Raw genomic sequence first — 16428 nt, 5'->3', positions numbered from 1 at the left:
TTTGTTTTCTTTTTATATATTTTCTTTCTTCCTTGTTTCTTTATACTTACATGCATAACTTTAAGTAGTCATCTCTTTAAATTGCTTTAAATCACCTATCCTTATCTACTTTTTAGTTTAAGGAAATTATTTTTCCAGAAATGTGTATTTTTAAAAATACATCTGCTTGGTAACTATGTCTTTTATAGCTTTAAAAGCCTTTTAAGCTTATAAATTGTGTCATGTGACAATCTGTGATTTTAATAGGTCACATAAGAACTTGAATTCTGTTTTAACAGAAATGGACACTAAAAATGCTATCTTGAAATTCTGATGTCAAACTTGGGACGGTTAGATGCTAGGATGGGAGGCTAAGATAATTCTGGAATGTTTTAAAATATATTTTTGATAGAAAAGCAATGAGAAAACAAAGTTTAAAAATGTTAAATCATTAAACAAGACAAGAAATAAGCAAAATAAAGATGATAAAAATGATGAAAATTAATTTATAAAAGATTTAGTTATTCACTTGATTTTTGAAAGGAATAATTTTTGCAACTGGAAAAAAATAGCTTGAAAACTACAGTTCTATTTGTCAAAACTAATACAATTATGTAAAGTTTAAAAATAAAATAAAATTTAAAAAATAAAAAAAAAAATTATTGAGGACCACAGAAAATATTGTAATATCTACCAATACTTTGTCATATAAGAAACTAAAATAAGAACATATCTTCATCAATAAATATTTTAAATATTTGCTTATTAAAAAAAAAAAAAGAAAAGAAAACTACAGTTCTTCATTTTCTTAAGAGGAAAGAGATATTCATCAAATGTGAGGTTTTTTGTTTTTGTTTTTACCCTAAATCATGTAATCAGGGAGTGGCAAATCAGGAGCAGAACCTACATTTTTTGCCTTCCTGTGTCATAAGTCTGTAATATTTTGCAATAACGCCTGGTATTTAGAATGAACAGTGATAGTATAGGAAGAAATTTCATATGTTTTCAAATTGAAAAAACAACTGCTGAAAACTAAAAAAAACAACTAGTAAAATATGTAGATGAAATTGTTATTCTTTTGAAGGGTTCATTTCAGTTATTTCTAATTGTAAAAGAGATTATCGTTTATAAAGTATTGGAGGTCACCATAAATAAAGTTTTTTTTAATTTAAATTTATTTATTTTAATTGGAGGCTAATTACTTTACAATATTGTATTGGTTCTGCCACACATCAATACTAATGCATATATATGTAATTTAGAAAGATGGTAATGATAACCCTGTATGCGAGACAACAAAAGAGACACAGATGTATAGAACAGTCTTTTGGACTCTGTGGGAGAGGCAGAGGGTGGGACAATTAGGGAGAATGGCACTGAAACATGTATAATATCATAAATAAAGTTTTAACCTTTATTTCTGTTCTTCCACTTGTAAAGTGGGTAATCCGATTACCTACTTTATATCCTGGTAGTTAATTTGGAATTTTCAGTAGTGATTAGTTTTCAAAATACTTTATGACTTTTTTTTTAACAAGTGTTTTATTTTATTTATTTATTTATTTTTACTTTACAATATTGTATTGGTTTTGCCATACGTCAACATGAATCCTCCACAGGTGTACACGTGTTCTATGATTTTATAGAAATCTGTACTCAGTGGCATGTTAAACTCATTGAAGAAAAAGTATTCCTTGAGTTCCCCTTGTCTTATAAATGGTGAAGGATTTATAGAATATTAGTCCTTTTTGAATTAATAATGAAAGAGTTACTATTTAGCTAATTATTGCAATGTGTTAGATGCCCATATCTGTACCTAAATGCTTTATATGGATCTTTTAACTGGATTTTCACAAGAATCCTATGTAATAGGTACTATTATCATCACTGATTTCAGATGAGAAAAATGCAAGGCTCATAGAATATGTAACTTGCCTAAGATTATTTAACAGTTAAGTAGCTGGCCACCTACTGGAACCCATTTAGTTGAACTCAAGCACTCTCCTTAACCATTGATAAGCTGTCTTTTGGGGGATATTACTGACAATTTTATTTTAGAAATTGAAGATTACTCAGTTCTCTTTTCTAAGAAACAGTTTCTTTGAGACTGAAGACACCAAGATGATCCTGAATATCAGGGGTTTAGTTTTTGTTTTTTTTTTCCTTTTTTTAAATTTTTATTCCTTTTTTGGAGATTGTGGTAAGGCAGAATGAGTTTTTTTTTTCTTTTTTTTTTTTTTTCATTTTTATTCCTTTTTTGGAGATTGTGGTAAGGCAGAATGAGCCTTGGTTTCTTAACCATCTCTATCAGGATGTTCTCCATGTAAATTTTTAAAATGAATATGTAACAGAGATGGTGTTTTCAGTTAATTAGAAGGAGTTTATATGATGACATTTCTAGTGAGTCCCTTGCATATCGAATACCTTTCATGTAGCACACCTTAATTATTTAGCATCCTCTGTTGCATTTCACTATTTCCTGCTATTAAAGCTGTAAAAAGAGTCAGTGTTGGTTCAGCAAAACAAGGAGGTGTGAAAAAAGAGCAAATTTAAAATTTGGTCGTTCAATAATAACAGCTATTAGATTTAACAAATGATCTTATAATTTAATTAAATCCTATCAGAGCTACAAATGTATAACTAGGCTACTTAATGTTGCTACAAAACCCATGTCATGTAAAAGGAGAAGCAGATATTAGTATAAATGTAGATGTATATATAGATGTGTTTCATTTCCATATCTCAGATACCTCTTTGTGGAGAAGAGTCGGGGGGTGAAATGCATCAGTTTGTTATGTTTACATATTTAATTACAGCTGATGGCATCAATGTCTACATTTGTTGCATTCGTTAAAAAAAATGATGTCATCAATGAGAAATAGGTTATATGTTTTTACTTAATTCTAGTAAAGGAGTGGGTTTATATTTTATTTTAATCTCATTCATTATGTATTGTCAACTTCTTAAACCATATTACAAAATAAGAGATGTTAAATGAATTTTAATTATGGAAGAAATATTGACATTACACCTTCTTTAGTAAAGAAATCAAAATGCTGTTTACCACCTAAATCCCCTCTGGCCATCTCTCTCTTTGTTGCTGACAAGTAAATCTTTCCTCCACACTTTTCCACGTTAATTTATAAGTACAGAGGTTCTGATAACAACTGCACAATATTCAGTGGACATGATTTTTGTTTTTTTAACATACAGGTAGTATACTTTGATTATCCCTGTGTACTTTATTATGTTTTTATTCAAAATATATCTTAGTGATTTATATCATGGTAGATGTGCCACATGGATTCAACATTAAAATTTTTTCCTAGTTTTCCAAATAAAAATATAGCATATCTTATTTCTATTCTATTTTCAAATATTTAGGCTATTTCTTTCTTTCTTTTTTTAATGGAGACAAGTCTGCAATGAATGTTTTTGTGTAGTTTCAGGGGAAGTTGCTCTGGGTTGCACATCAAAATTTTACATGCACAAACTTTTTATTTTTATGAAGTTGATGAATGGAGATAGTATCTCATTGTTTATTCTGCATTACTCTGATTTTAAGGAGATTGCATATTTTCATACACATCTGATTGGCTACTAGTAGCTTCCTTTCTATGCATTGCCCAAGTAGATAGGTCTACATTTATAATCATCAATATATTATTTTTATATAAGATAATATAGCTTGTTTCCTAAGAAAGTGTCTAAAAATATGTTTGGTAAAATTGTCTTCTGGAAAAGACTTTTAGAAAGTGATTCTGAAGACATTTTGTAAGCTGTACCGAATTCTGTATTGTTTATGGCTGGCAAAAAGAGAAGGAGATAGAAATGTCTAATATTACTATATCATAAAAGCAAAGGAAGGCACTGCTATTGTTTATATGCATTTTAAAAATACTATGTATGACATAACCAAATATAATTGCTTTCTGACAAAAAAAGAAAACTAGGCTATATATCTTGAAATTATTGACTTAAAGGATTTATATTTATCTAATTTTGTCACTTTTTTGCTTCTCACTTATTTGTTTTTAATTGGAAGATATTTTCTTTACAATATTGCATTGGTTTTTGCCATATGTCACCATGAATCAGCCATAGAGACAGGGATCATTTTGCCTTTTTTTTTTTTTTTGTGATGACAATAGTATTTTTTTTTTTTTGATGTTCAAGCTGGTTTTATTTATTTATTTTTATTTATTTTAAATTTTTAAAAGAAAATCCATCCTGAACCCTCCTCCCTCCTCCCTCCCCATACCATCCCTCTGGGTCGTCCCAGTGCACCAGTCCCAAGCATCCAGCATCGTGCATTGAACCTGGACTGGCATCTCACTTCATACATGACATTTCATATGTTTCAATGCCATTCTCCCAAATCTTACCACCCTCTCCCTCTCCCACAGAGTCCATAAGCCTGTTCTATACATCAGTGTCTCTTTTGCTGTCTCGTATACAGGGTTATCGTTACCATCTTTCTAAATTCCATATATATGCGTTAGTATACTGTATTGGTGTTTGTCCTTCTGGCTTACTTCACTCTGTATAATAGGCTCCAGTTTCATCCACCTCATTAGAACTGATTCAAATGTATTCTTTTTAATGGCTGAGTAATACTCCATTGTGTATATGTACCACTGCTTTCTTATCCATTCATCTGCTGATGGACATCTAGGTTGCTTCCATGTCCTGGCTATTATAAACAGTGCTGCAATGAACATTGGGGTACACGTGTCTCTTTCCTTTCTGGTTTCCTCAGTGTGTATGCCCAGCAGTGGGATTGCTGGATCATAAGGCAGTTCTATTTCCAGTTTTTTAAGGAATCTCCACACTGTTCTCCATAGTGGCTGTACTAGTTTGCATTCCCACCAACAGTGTAAGAGGGTTCCCTTTTCTCCACACCCTCTCCAGCATTTATTATTTGTAGACTTTTGGATCGCAGCCATTCTGACTGGCGTGAAATGGTATCTCATAGTGGTTTTGATTTGCATTTCTCTGATAATGAGTGATGTTGAGCATCTTAAGAAGACATTTTGCCATTTTTAAAAATATTTTGTCCATATTGGATTTTATCATGCAGAAAATTTAAATGTACTATATGATTCTTTATGAATCTGCTTTAGTACTTTGCTTTACAAATTTCCCATGCTATGATAGAAATTCTTTCTAATTATTTTTCAAACACTTCTTCTAATTTTGCTTGGTACATTTATACCTTTCTATTATCTGGAATATAATCTTTTTTTTTTTTTTTTTGGAATATAATCTTTTTATGTGCCCTATGAGGTGCTTTTTTTTTCCTCAAGAGAGTAATTCAAAGTCCTCACACCTAGTTACTGAAAAGTCCATTATTTTACATCAACTTAAAATTTCGATAAAACATAGACTAAATTTCAACATATTTATATGTTTACTTATTGACTATGTTCAAGCAAAGCAATTTGTCTTTAGCAATTACTCTTTAATTGCCATAGTTTTATAATATGTTTCAATTCTGAAAGGTATGCCTTTCTTTTGTGTACTTTCTTTTAAAAAGTTAGGTTAACTATGTTGGTTATTAACTGTTTCTGAAGTTTGAAATCAAATTCTCAAATTTGGGAAAAACTGTCAGAACTTTTGTTTTAATTGCTGAATGTATTGATTAGAAAAAATTAACATTCCTTTAATGTCAGATGGAGTAAAGTGCAGTATTCAATTGCTCTTATAGCATTTCAGAAACACATGTATCAATGCATAAGCTTTATCTTTTCATGAAATGGAGCTTTGAGTGTAATAGTTTTGTGATACATTTTATAGCAGGTTGCATATAGGAAGAGATGTAGTGTTATCTTTTGCACCAAAGAGAAATTTCATTTTAATTAAAATATTCTATGACTTGGTCCTGTGAGCATGTAATGAGCCTGTTTTTGTTTTTTTGTTTTTGTTTTTTTTTTAAAGATTTTCAATTCAAAGAGGCACAAGATGATGAAAGACATTGAGTGAAAAAGAATCTTTGATTGCAGTCTGCCCCTCCATTCATGAAGCTGTCATAAAAGGAACTGCTAGAAAGTGGGACTAAAGGACAAAAATGATGAACTTTCCTATGTTAGGCTGGAAAGTGAACTGGGAAATAGGTTAATTACTGGAAGGCAAAATGTACTGCTCAGCTGCTCAGTCGTGTTTGACTCTTTGTGACCCCGTTGAGTATAGCCCCTCAAGCTCCTCTGTGTGTGAAATTTTCTAGGCAAGAAAACTGGAGTAAGTTGCCATTTCCTAGTCCAAGGGATCTTCCTGACCCAGGGATCAAACCTGCATCTCTCGCATCTCCTGCGTTGGCAGGATTCTTTATCACTTGTCCCACTGGGGAAGCCAAATGTACCAGAAACTTATACAATGGAGTAAATTTTCCCCAAAGAGGTGTTGGTTGCTCTTTCTTGCCCTCCATTTTGAAACTGTTCTTGAGAAAATTTAAGACACTGTCTGAAATTGTCACCCAGAAGTTCCATATTTAAAATTATGACCTCATTGAAATCTAATGACGTTATTAAACTGTCAGAATTTAGCATACATTTAGTTACTGAGGAGGACTAAGAATTTTAGTGATCCTCCTGCCCTTGAAGAACAAAAAGCCTCTATGCTATTTTATATGTACCAGAGACTGAAAAATCACTCTTAAGGTAGAATAATGAAATTTTGTCTAAAACTTGACCCTCCCCCAATGTTTCATCTTTTATTTGTTCTGCCTTTCATAGTAGACGTGAGACTGAGGGATTTACCATAATTGCATAAGTTAATTTTTTTGGAATATAATTGCTTTACAATGTTGTGTTAGTTTCTGCTGCACAATGAAGTGAATCAGCTATATGAATACATATATTTCCTCTCTTGAGTCTGCCTTCCACCTACCCATCACACTCATTTGCATCATCACAGAGCGTCAAGCTGAGTTTCCTGTCTTTTATAGTGTGTTCCCACTAGCTAGCTAGCTATTTTACACATGGTGGTACATATATGTCAATCTTAATCCCCCAATGTATTTCACCTTCACCTTCCTCCACTGTGTCCACATGTCCATTCTCTATTGTCTATGTCTTTATTTCTGCCTTGGAAATATGTTCATCTGTACCATTTTTCTAGATTTCTTATATATAATTATTAATATGAAATATTTCCTTTTCTCTTTTCTGACATTTCATTCTGTTTGACAGACCCTAGGTCTATCCACATCTCTACAAATGACCCTATTCTGTCATTTTTATGGCTGAGTAATATTCCATTGTGCATATGTACCACATCTTCTTTATCGACTCACCTGTCATTGGGCGTTTAGGCTGTTTCCATGCCCTGGCTATAGTAAAAAGGCTGCAATAAATACTGTGGTACATGTGTCTTTTTGAATTCTGGTTCTCTAAGAGTATATGCCCAGGAGTAGGCTTGTTGGTTCATAATGTAGTTCTATGGTTGGTTTCTTTAAGGAATATTCATACTGTTCTCTACAGTGGCTGTATCAACTTACATTCCCTCTAACCAAGAAAGAAGGTATCCTTTTCTCCATACTCCCTCTAGCATTTATTGTTTGTAAATTTTTTTGATAATGGCCGTTCTGACCGTTGTGAGGTGAAACCTCATTGTAGTTTTGATTTTCATTTCTCTAATAATTAGTGATATTGAACATCTTTTTATGTATCTCTTGATCATCTGTATGTTTTCTTTAGAGAGATGTCTCTTTAGGTTTTCTGCTCATTTTTTGATAGCTGTTTGCATTTTGATATTGAACTCCATGAGCTGTTTGTGTATTTTGGAGATTAATCCTTTGTCTGTTGCTCCATTTGCAAATGCTTTCTCCTATTCTGAATGTTATCTTCCCATTTTGCTTATGGTTTCCTTTGCTGTACAAATGCTTTTAAGTTTAATTAGGACCTATTTGCCTTTTTTTTTTTTTTTTTTTTCATTAAGCTAGGAAGTGGGACAAAAGTCTTGTGTTCTTCTTGTGTTCTCCTATGTGTTCTTCTAACAATTGTATAGTGTCCAATCTTACATATAGGTATTTAGTCCATTTTGATTTTATTTTTGTGTATGATATAGTAGGCAAGCTTTCCCAAAACCATTACCAAAGAGACTGACTTTTCTCATTGTATATTCATGCCTCGTGCATTAGGTGTCATGCATTAGGTGCTCATAGGTATGTGGGCTTATTTCTGAGCTTCTATCATGTATCATTTGTCTACATTTTTGTGCCAGTAAAATTCTGTCTTGATTACTCTAGCTTTGCAGTATAGTTTGAAGTCATGGAGTCTGATACCTCAGCTCTGTATTTCTTTCACAAAATATTCAGAGTCTTTTTTGTTTCCATCAGTCAGTTCAGTTCAGTTAGTCACTCAGTCATATATGACTCTTTGAAACCCCATCGACTGTGTTTCCATACAAATTGCAAACATTTTTGTTCTAATTCTATGAAGAATGCTATTGGTAATTTGATAGGGATTGCATGGAATCTATAGGTTGATTTGAATAGTATATTCATTTTCACAATATTTATTCTTCCAATCCAAAAACATAGTATATTTATTCATCTGTTTGTATCACCTTTGGTTTCTTTCATTTCGGTGTTTTAGTTTTCTGAGAATAGGTCTTTTGCTTCATTAGGTAGGTTTATTCCTAGGCATTTTATTCTTTATGTTGCAGTGATAAATGGGGTTGTCTCCTTAATTTTTCTTTCTGATCTTTCATTGTTTGTGTATAGGAATGCAGGGGATTTCTGTGCATTAGTTTTATATCTTTCAACTTCACCACATTTGTTGATTAGCTCCAGTAGTTTTCTGGTGACACCTTTAGGATTTTCTATATGTAATATTATGTCATTTGCAAGCAGATAGTTTTACCTCTTCTTTTCCAATTTATATTCTTTTCTTTATCTTCCCAGATTGCCATGCCTGGAACTTCACAAACTATTTTGAGTAATAAGGGTGAGAGTGGACATCCTTGTCTTGTTCATGATTTTAGGGGAATGCTTTCACCACTGAGAATGGTATTTACTCTATATTTGTCATAGATGGTCTTTACTATCTTGAGGTAGGTTCCTTCTATGCCGACTTTCTGAAGAGTTTTTATCATAAGTATGTGTTGAATGTTGTCAATTTTTTTTTTTTCTACTTCTATTGAGATGCTTCAGTCAGTTCAGTCACTCAGTTGTGTCAAACCCTTTGTGACCCCATGGATTGCAGCACACCAGGCTTCCTTGTCCATCACCAACTTCTGGAGCTTACTCAAACTCATGTCCACGGAATCGGTGATGCCATCCAACCATCTCATCCTTTGTTGTCACCTTCTCCTCTTGCCTTCAATCTTTTCCAGCATGAGGGTCTTTTCAAATGAGTCAGCTCTTAGCATCAGGTGGCCAAAGTATTGGAGCTTCAACTTCAGCATCAGTCCTTCCAATGAATATTCAGGACTGATTTCCTTTAGGATTGATTGGTTGGATCTCCTTGTAATCCAAGGAAGTCTCAACAGTCTTCTCCAACACCATAGTTCAGAAGCATCAGTTATTCAGCGCTCAGCTTTCTTTGCGGTCCAACTCTAACATCTATACATGACTACTGGAAAAACCATAGCTTTGATTAGATGGACCTTTGTCAGCAGGGAAATGTCTCTGCTTTCAAATATGCTAAGTTTATTCTTTAATTTGTTAATATGGGGTATCACCTGGCTAGAGAAGTTCCTTTAGCTTTTGTTGTAAAGCTAATTTGGTGTTGCAGAATTCTCTTAGCTTTTGCTTGTCAGTAAAGCTTTTGATTTCTCTCTCAAATCTAAGATCTTTGTTGGGCAAAGTAAAGTTGGTTGTAGAATTTTCTCTTTCATCACTTTAAATAGATCCTATCACTCCCTTCTCGTCTGCAGAGTTTCTGCTGAAAAATCAGCTGATAGCGTTAAGGGGGTTTCTTATACACTGTTTTTTTGCTTTTCCCTTTCAGTTTTAATATTTTTTCTTTGCATTTGCTTCTTATTACTTTGATTAATACTGTTTTGGTGTGTTTCTCCTACAGTTGATCCTGTGTGGGAGGAACTGTCAGAGCTTCTTAGACTTGAGTGGCCATTTCCTTTCCCACATTAAAGAAGTTTTCAAGTATAACCTTTTCAAATATCTTTTCAGTCTCTTTCTTTTTTCCTTCTTCTTCCTGAGACCCCCTAAAATTTGAATATTAGTGTGTTTAGTGTTGTCTCAGAGTTCTCTGAGATTGACTTCATTTTTTTTTTTAATTTTGTGTTTGCTCTGCTCCTCAGTAGTCATTTCCATCATTCTATCTTCAAGCTCAATTACTCATTTTTTAAGCCACAGTTATTCTGCTATTGATTACTTCTAATGTACTTTTCATCTCAGTTATTGTGCCCTTCATCTCCACATGTTTTCCTTAGTCATTCTATGTTTTTATTGAACATTTCTTGTATTTTCTCAATCTTTGTTTACACTCTATTTTTTTTTTTTGTGATTTTGGATCATCTTTACTGTTATTACTCTAAATTCTTTTCTCATGTAGTTTAAAGAATATGAGTATATTTTCTCTTTATATATTTGGTTTTGTAGGTTTTTTCCTTGCTCCTTTGTCTGTAACATATTTTTTGTTGCCTCTTTTTTTTTCTTTCTTTTCTTTCTCTCTCTCTCTCTTTTTTTCTTTTGGTGGACGGGACTGTATTCCTGTTTTACTGATTATTTGGCCCAAGGTTTCCAGCACTGGGGTTTGCAGAGAATTGTGTAGAGCCAGCGTGTTGAAATGTGGACCTCTGGGAGACCACACTGGAGTTAATATTCTCCAGTCACTCAGAGGTTCCTCCAATCTGCTTGGGCGTTGACATCCCCACCACTGTCATCTAGGTTCCCTAAGGTGGGGAGAGGCAGACTCTGCATTCTCCTTGGCTCCACCTCAATAAATCGATTATTTTTTGCTATCATTATCACTATATGTCTTCTCTAATAGACTTTATGTGTGTGTATTTTGTATACTGTGGTACCCTTCACAGCAGTTATAATGTTTATATCATTTGGAGGCATCAATATATATTTATTGACTAGATGAATGACTTTTGAAATACATAAATAACTTGAAAAAGTTGTGTGTTTCACGTGTACTAACTTGCCCTTTTAAATGATCAAATCCACAGAAGCAATGGGACATGAAAATATCACAGAATTTATCCTCCTGGGGCTTTTTACTGATGAGAATGTGAAAGCTTCCTGCTTTGTGCTGTTTTTACTTTGCTATATTGCGATTCTCTCAGGGAATCTGCTCATTCTTCTCACCATCAGGGGCAGCTGCCTCAGTGAACAGCCTATGTACTTTTTCATCAGCTATTTGTCCTTGATGGATGTCTGCTTCACCTCTACAGTGGCACCCAAATTGATCATTGACTCACTGGCCCAGCAGAAGACCATCTCCTACAACAGCTGCATGGCCCAGATGTTTTATGCCCACTTCTTTGGAGCCACTGAGATCTTCATCTTGGTGGCCATGGCCTATGACCGCTATGCTGCCATCTGCAGACCTCTTCACTACATGGTTATCATGAACAGACAGGTGTGCTATGTCCTTGTAATGGCTTCTGCTATGGGAGCCTTTAGCCATTCAATCATGCAAGTATTAATTATTATTGGACTTCCTTTCTGTGGCCCCAATCAAATAGACCACTATTTCTGCGATGTATTCCCTTTGCTGAAGCTGGCCTGCACGGACACTAGACTGTGGGTGATTGCAATCATTACCACCACAGGGGTGTTGTCCATTTTGACCTTTGTTGCCTTGGTGATTTCCTACATCATCATCCTGTCCACCCTGAGGACTCGCTCATCTGAGGGCTGCCGCAAAGCCCTCTCCACCTGTGGCTCACACATCACTGTGGTCTTCATGTTCTTTTTGCCCCTCATCTTCACCTATGTCCCCACGGCTGATTCTGTCAGGAACGACAAGGTCTTTGCCCTGTTTTACACCATGATTGTCCCCATGTTCAACCCTCTTATCTACACCCTGAGAAACACAGACATGAAGAATGCCATGAGGAAAGTGTGGGGCCGAGATAAACTCTCTGCAGGAAAATGAAGCCCCTGGCTGTCCTGCCCTTTGTTGGATCTAGTTTTATCCACACAATTGTTAATGTTGACAAGAACAACAAATACAGAAGGATCGTGTGCTGTCATTCAAAGCTGAAACCCTGAAGTGTGAAGCCTCCATCAGCCACTGTCCTTCTATCACTTGACTGAGACTGCCTACAAGGGGAGTGGATCAGATGCCCTTTGGGTCCTTTCCAGCTCTGACATTCTGGAACATTCTGTCCTTTGTATTCCCTGATATGACGAGTGCATTTCAGCACTTTTTTTCAGGAAAAGTTGTGAAGACTACATGGTTGGCTTTTCTGACCTCTTTCAGGAAACAGATAATCTTGAGTGAGACATCTCTCACAGAGCTTTCTTAAAACACTTTTTTTTTTTTTTGAGGACTCCACTGAAATAATTTCAAAAAAGCAATGCCAAAAGTTTTACAAGTGTTGTATACTTTTTTTTTTTTTTTTACATTAACAAATCCTGCAGCTAAAACAATGTGTTGGATATAATTATTCTACTTAAACTACTCTTACAGAAATTGTAATTAAAGCTTAGTATCTTATTGTAGGTAATTAAAAGTCTTGAAAAATGAGAAATTGTTTTCATTTTTATAAATGCAATTCTATGACCATATTTATTACTTTATTTAAACAATCTTAATAAGTATATAAACTGATGTTCTTTGTAAATGTGCAACATGGAATATCTCCCATTCTGTGAAATGTCATGAACCTAAGAAGGCATATAGTTGAAGAAATGGATGCTCCTGGGATGCATTTTGTTAATCCTTGCTCTCATTATGCTAATACTGTATTTTGATGGTGTGTTCCATTAGTCAAACTAGGTAAATCTGTCTCGTTTTCCATCAGACAGGTTTTCATTCTACGGATAAATAAAGGTGATTAGGCAACGAAACACTTATAGCCAGCTGACAACTGGGGCATAAGCTAAAATCTTTTTGGGCACATTCAGGTGTTTCCTTAACTTAGACAAGAATCTTCAATCTTCATGAATTTTGAAGAGAATTCTGAGGTCAGGATTCTGATCTCAGACATCTCTTAGGTGTTTAGGGTCATCTAAGACTTGGAGGGTGTGTTCACCAAGTTCTCAACTATGAGAGACACAGACTTCTTATCTTCTGGGGCTCCATCTTCTTCACCATTGACCCCACTAAGAAATAGTGTACTCTTAAAGAATTACCGTCCCTTGTTCAACAGGAATCTGCATTATAAAATGAAGTATACATATTCAGAAATTAGGTATATGTTGAAGATTTCAGCAACAGTGTTTCTCTTCCAAGAAGTTCCTGACATATGTACTGCTTGAAAATTTAGGAGTCTTAGAACATAAGGGGAGGAAGAAAAATAATGGAATATCTAGCAAAGGGGAAAAAAAGACAGTAGCAAAGCAAGTCAGGGTTTCTTTTTGAAGTAGGTCTGGTGGTGACTACTCTCTGGTGTATTATCTGATTCAGGAGGGTAAAGTAGAACAGAAATGTCTATAGCTGCATGGGCAGATAATTCAAGTATTTATTTTTCATAAGCTTGCCATTGATGCTCAGGTAGGCCACTTTTTTATTGTGAAAAATTCACTATTGATTTTTTTTTTTTCCCAGAAGATGGCAGATCTTTAAGAGTCTGTTTGAATATGGCTTGGATTTACCTATTGTTAACTCTCTTCTGCAATTTATCAACAAAGGAGGGGTGAAAATGAATCTACCCAAGTGTGATTATCACTATATCCTTCTCTTTCCACATATTTATTCATTGAAAAATAGAGGGAGGGAGACTTGCTGCAGACTTAGTTATTTAGAATTTGTTCTGTGTATACAACCAATCTCCTCCACATTCTCTCTACTTTGCCTTTTATACTGCTCCTTTCAATCAGCTAACTGTAAACATAATCATTGCTTTTCAAAAAATTAATTCAGTAATATGCCTCAGAACCCCTACTCCCACAGTTTGATCACACTATTCTTGGATAGGTCAGATTAAAAAAAAAAAAAAAAAGATTCTAAACTCAAGGATTATACAATAAGTATTAAGAATCCTTGCTCATGTGTCTTTGGGTCAGCTAGGGTTCAGTTGATCTAGGTCAAGCTTGAGCTGGCTTCATTCCAAACTTCAGGATAAGTTCACACATACCTTATATTGTTTTATTTTTTGTAATGAAGAAAATGGAAGTTCTATCTTAGTCTTCTGAGACTGAATTTTACCTTCTATATGTGTGATATCTGAGTTTACCACTGATTGTTATGAAAGTACAGCAATGCATAACACTTTCTATACTGTGGTGCACTTACCTGGTGGATCTTTATATATATATATATATATATATATATATATATATATATATATATATTATGCTATGCTAAGTCACTTCAGTCGTGTCCGACTCTGTGTGACCCCATAGACGGCAGCCCACCAGGCTCCCCCGTCCCTGGGATTCTCCAAGCAAGAACACTGGAGTGGGTTGCCATTTCCTTCTCCAATGCATGAAAGTGAAAAGAGAAAATGAAGTTGCTCAGTCGTGTCCAACTCTTAGCAACCCCATGGACTGTAGCCCACCAGGCTCCTCCATCCATGGGATTTTCCAGGCAAAAGTACTGGAGTGGGGTGCCATTGCCTTAAGGAATACTTGTAAGATTTTAATTAAGTGATGAAGTTGCATTGTAATTCAAAACAAAAAACAAGCCAGGTTATCGTGTAAGAAATGGACACATCAGAGCAATGTCAAAACGAAGCACTCCCATGGGCAGTCTCTCTGAGCTCCTCTGATTGAGATTGACTCTGAAAAACTTCTGTGAAGTTTGTAAAATCAGTGGTGGAAACATAAATACCCTTTCATATTGATCTCAATAAGGCAGCTGTGAGCAGTGGGATGATGAGTGACCTTAATTCCCTGCCCAAGATTTGAACCTGGGGAGCCTGGCTGGGGTGGCTCAGATGGTAAAGAATCCACTTGCAATGCAGGATACAAGTGTTTGATCCCTGGGTTGGGAAGATCCACTGGAGAAGGGCACAGCAACCCACTACAGTATTCTTGCATGCAGAATTTCAATCACAGATGAGCCAGGTGGGCTACAGTCCATGGGGTCGCCAAGAGTTGGACATAACTAAGTGACTAAGACACACACACACAGACTCAATGAAAACCAGGAATCTTAGCCACCAAACCTGCTAGGGCTAGAGGCTAGAAGCTGTTTTCCCTGTATCTCTGTCCCCAGTGAAAAATTCCTTTATCATGGAGGCAGAAACTGTAAACGAAGATACAAAGTTTATTATTAGAGATGTAGCAGAGCAAGAAGTGGGAGAGTACATAGAGAAACTTCTTGTTAATAGAGAAGCAAGGCTGAGACACACACTCAGAGAGAAAGAGTGTGGGCATCCCTCCGAGTGAGGGGGAGTGCAGTAAGGAGGTAGTTAAGTCATTTATATAGGTCAGTTCTTTCAGGTTTTATCTATCTGTAGCCAGTTATATGGTTTCTTTTTCCACACTTGACCTACCCTGGGGCACAACCCTGGATGAGCAAGCACCCACCACTCCCCACCCGCCACCCCCGCCAAGAAGGATCTCAGAGTGAAGCCTTCTGGGAAGAATAAGACTCATTATAGCCTGCCATTATCACTTGGAATTTGACCCAGATGAAGCCTTCCTGAACATGTGTAATGTCTCCCTTGTCTCAAAAAGAGGAGGAAGGAGGTCCCTTAATCCTTTACTCAAATAAGGTTGTGCCCTTCTTTGTCTTTGCCTTGACTATTTCTTTGACTATTGCCATGACTATTATATTAAGATGCTTAAAAGAGACAAACACTGGCTATTTAACCTGCTTATGTCGTTACTTTCATTTTCCAGAGCAAACAAGAAGCTGTAAATGCCTTAAGTGGAGCCCATCTATCCACTGTCTCAGAAAATGCCAACAGTTTTAAGTATTCAGCCTGAAGCCCACTTTGCACCCCATGAAATGTGAACAGGAGACCAGCTGTAAACATCTAAATTGGAGCCCATCTGTATCTAACATCATGCTTTGTTTCTAGGTCTTTGAGACTATTGAATCTGTCAGCTTGCACCTTCTTCAGGACTTCAGATCATCAATATAAACCACTATCAGTAGTCAAGTCTTTGATGCAGATACATAAAGAAAAGAGTATCTTGGAAAAAGTTTATACATGAACTACATTAATTTATTGCACAATTTTCTAAATTCAGTTCAAGTTTAGTTTACTTTTAAATAGTAGAACAGATAGGAATATACATCCAATGTAGGACTCTTTGGAATTGATTGATTCAAATCCACTTTTGTGCTCTAAGATCAAGTATCATCTAGTCCCAGTGTTTCCAAATTTTTGATGCCACTGCCTGTATAAAAATTACCAGAG

General features: G+C 35.2%; 1 protein-coding gene across 1 annotated transcript; it reads left to right on the top strand.

Moving 5' to 3' along the window:
* The first annotated feature begins 11120 nt into the window (after positions 1-11120).
* On the top strand, positions 11121-12047 carry LOC113878441 (olfactory receptor 4P4-like). Its single transcript, XM_027519521.1, has one exon. The coding sequence runs from the start codon at positions 11121-11123 to the stop codon at positions 12045-12047; it is 927 nt and encodes a 308-aa protein (XP_027375322.1).
* Positions 12048-16428: the final 4381 nt, after the last annotated feature.

The sequence above is a fragment of the Bos indicus x Bos taurus genome, chromosome 19 (assembly GCF_003369695.1).
Source record: "Bos indicus x Bos taurus breed Angus x Brahman F1 hybrid chromosome 19, Bos_hybrid_MaternalHap_v2.0, whole genome shotgun sequence".
Taxonomy (NCBI): Eukaryota; Metazoa; Chordata; class Mammalia; order Artiodactyla; family Bovidae; genus Bos; species Bos indicus x Bos taurus.
Note: the sequence above shows the minus strand (reverse complement) of the source record. Positions and strands in the feature narration are given on the sequence as shown.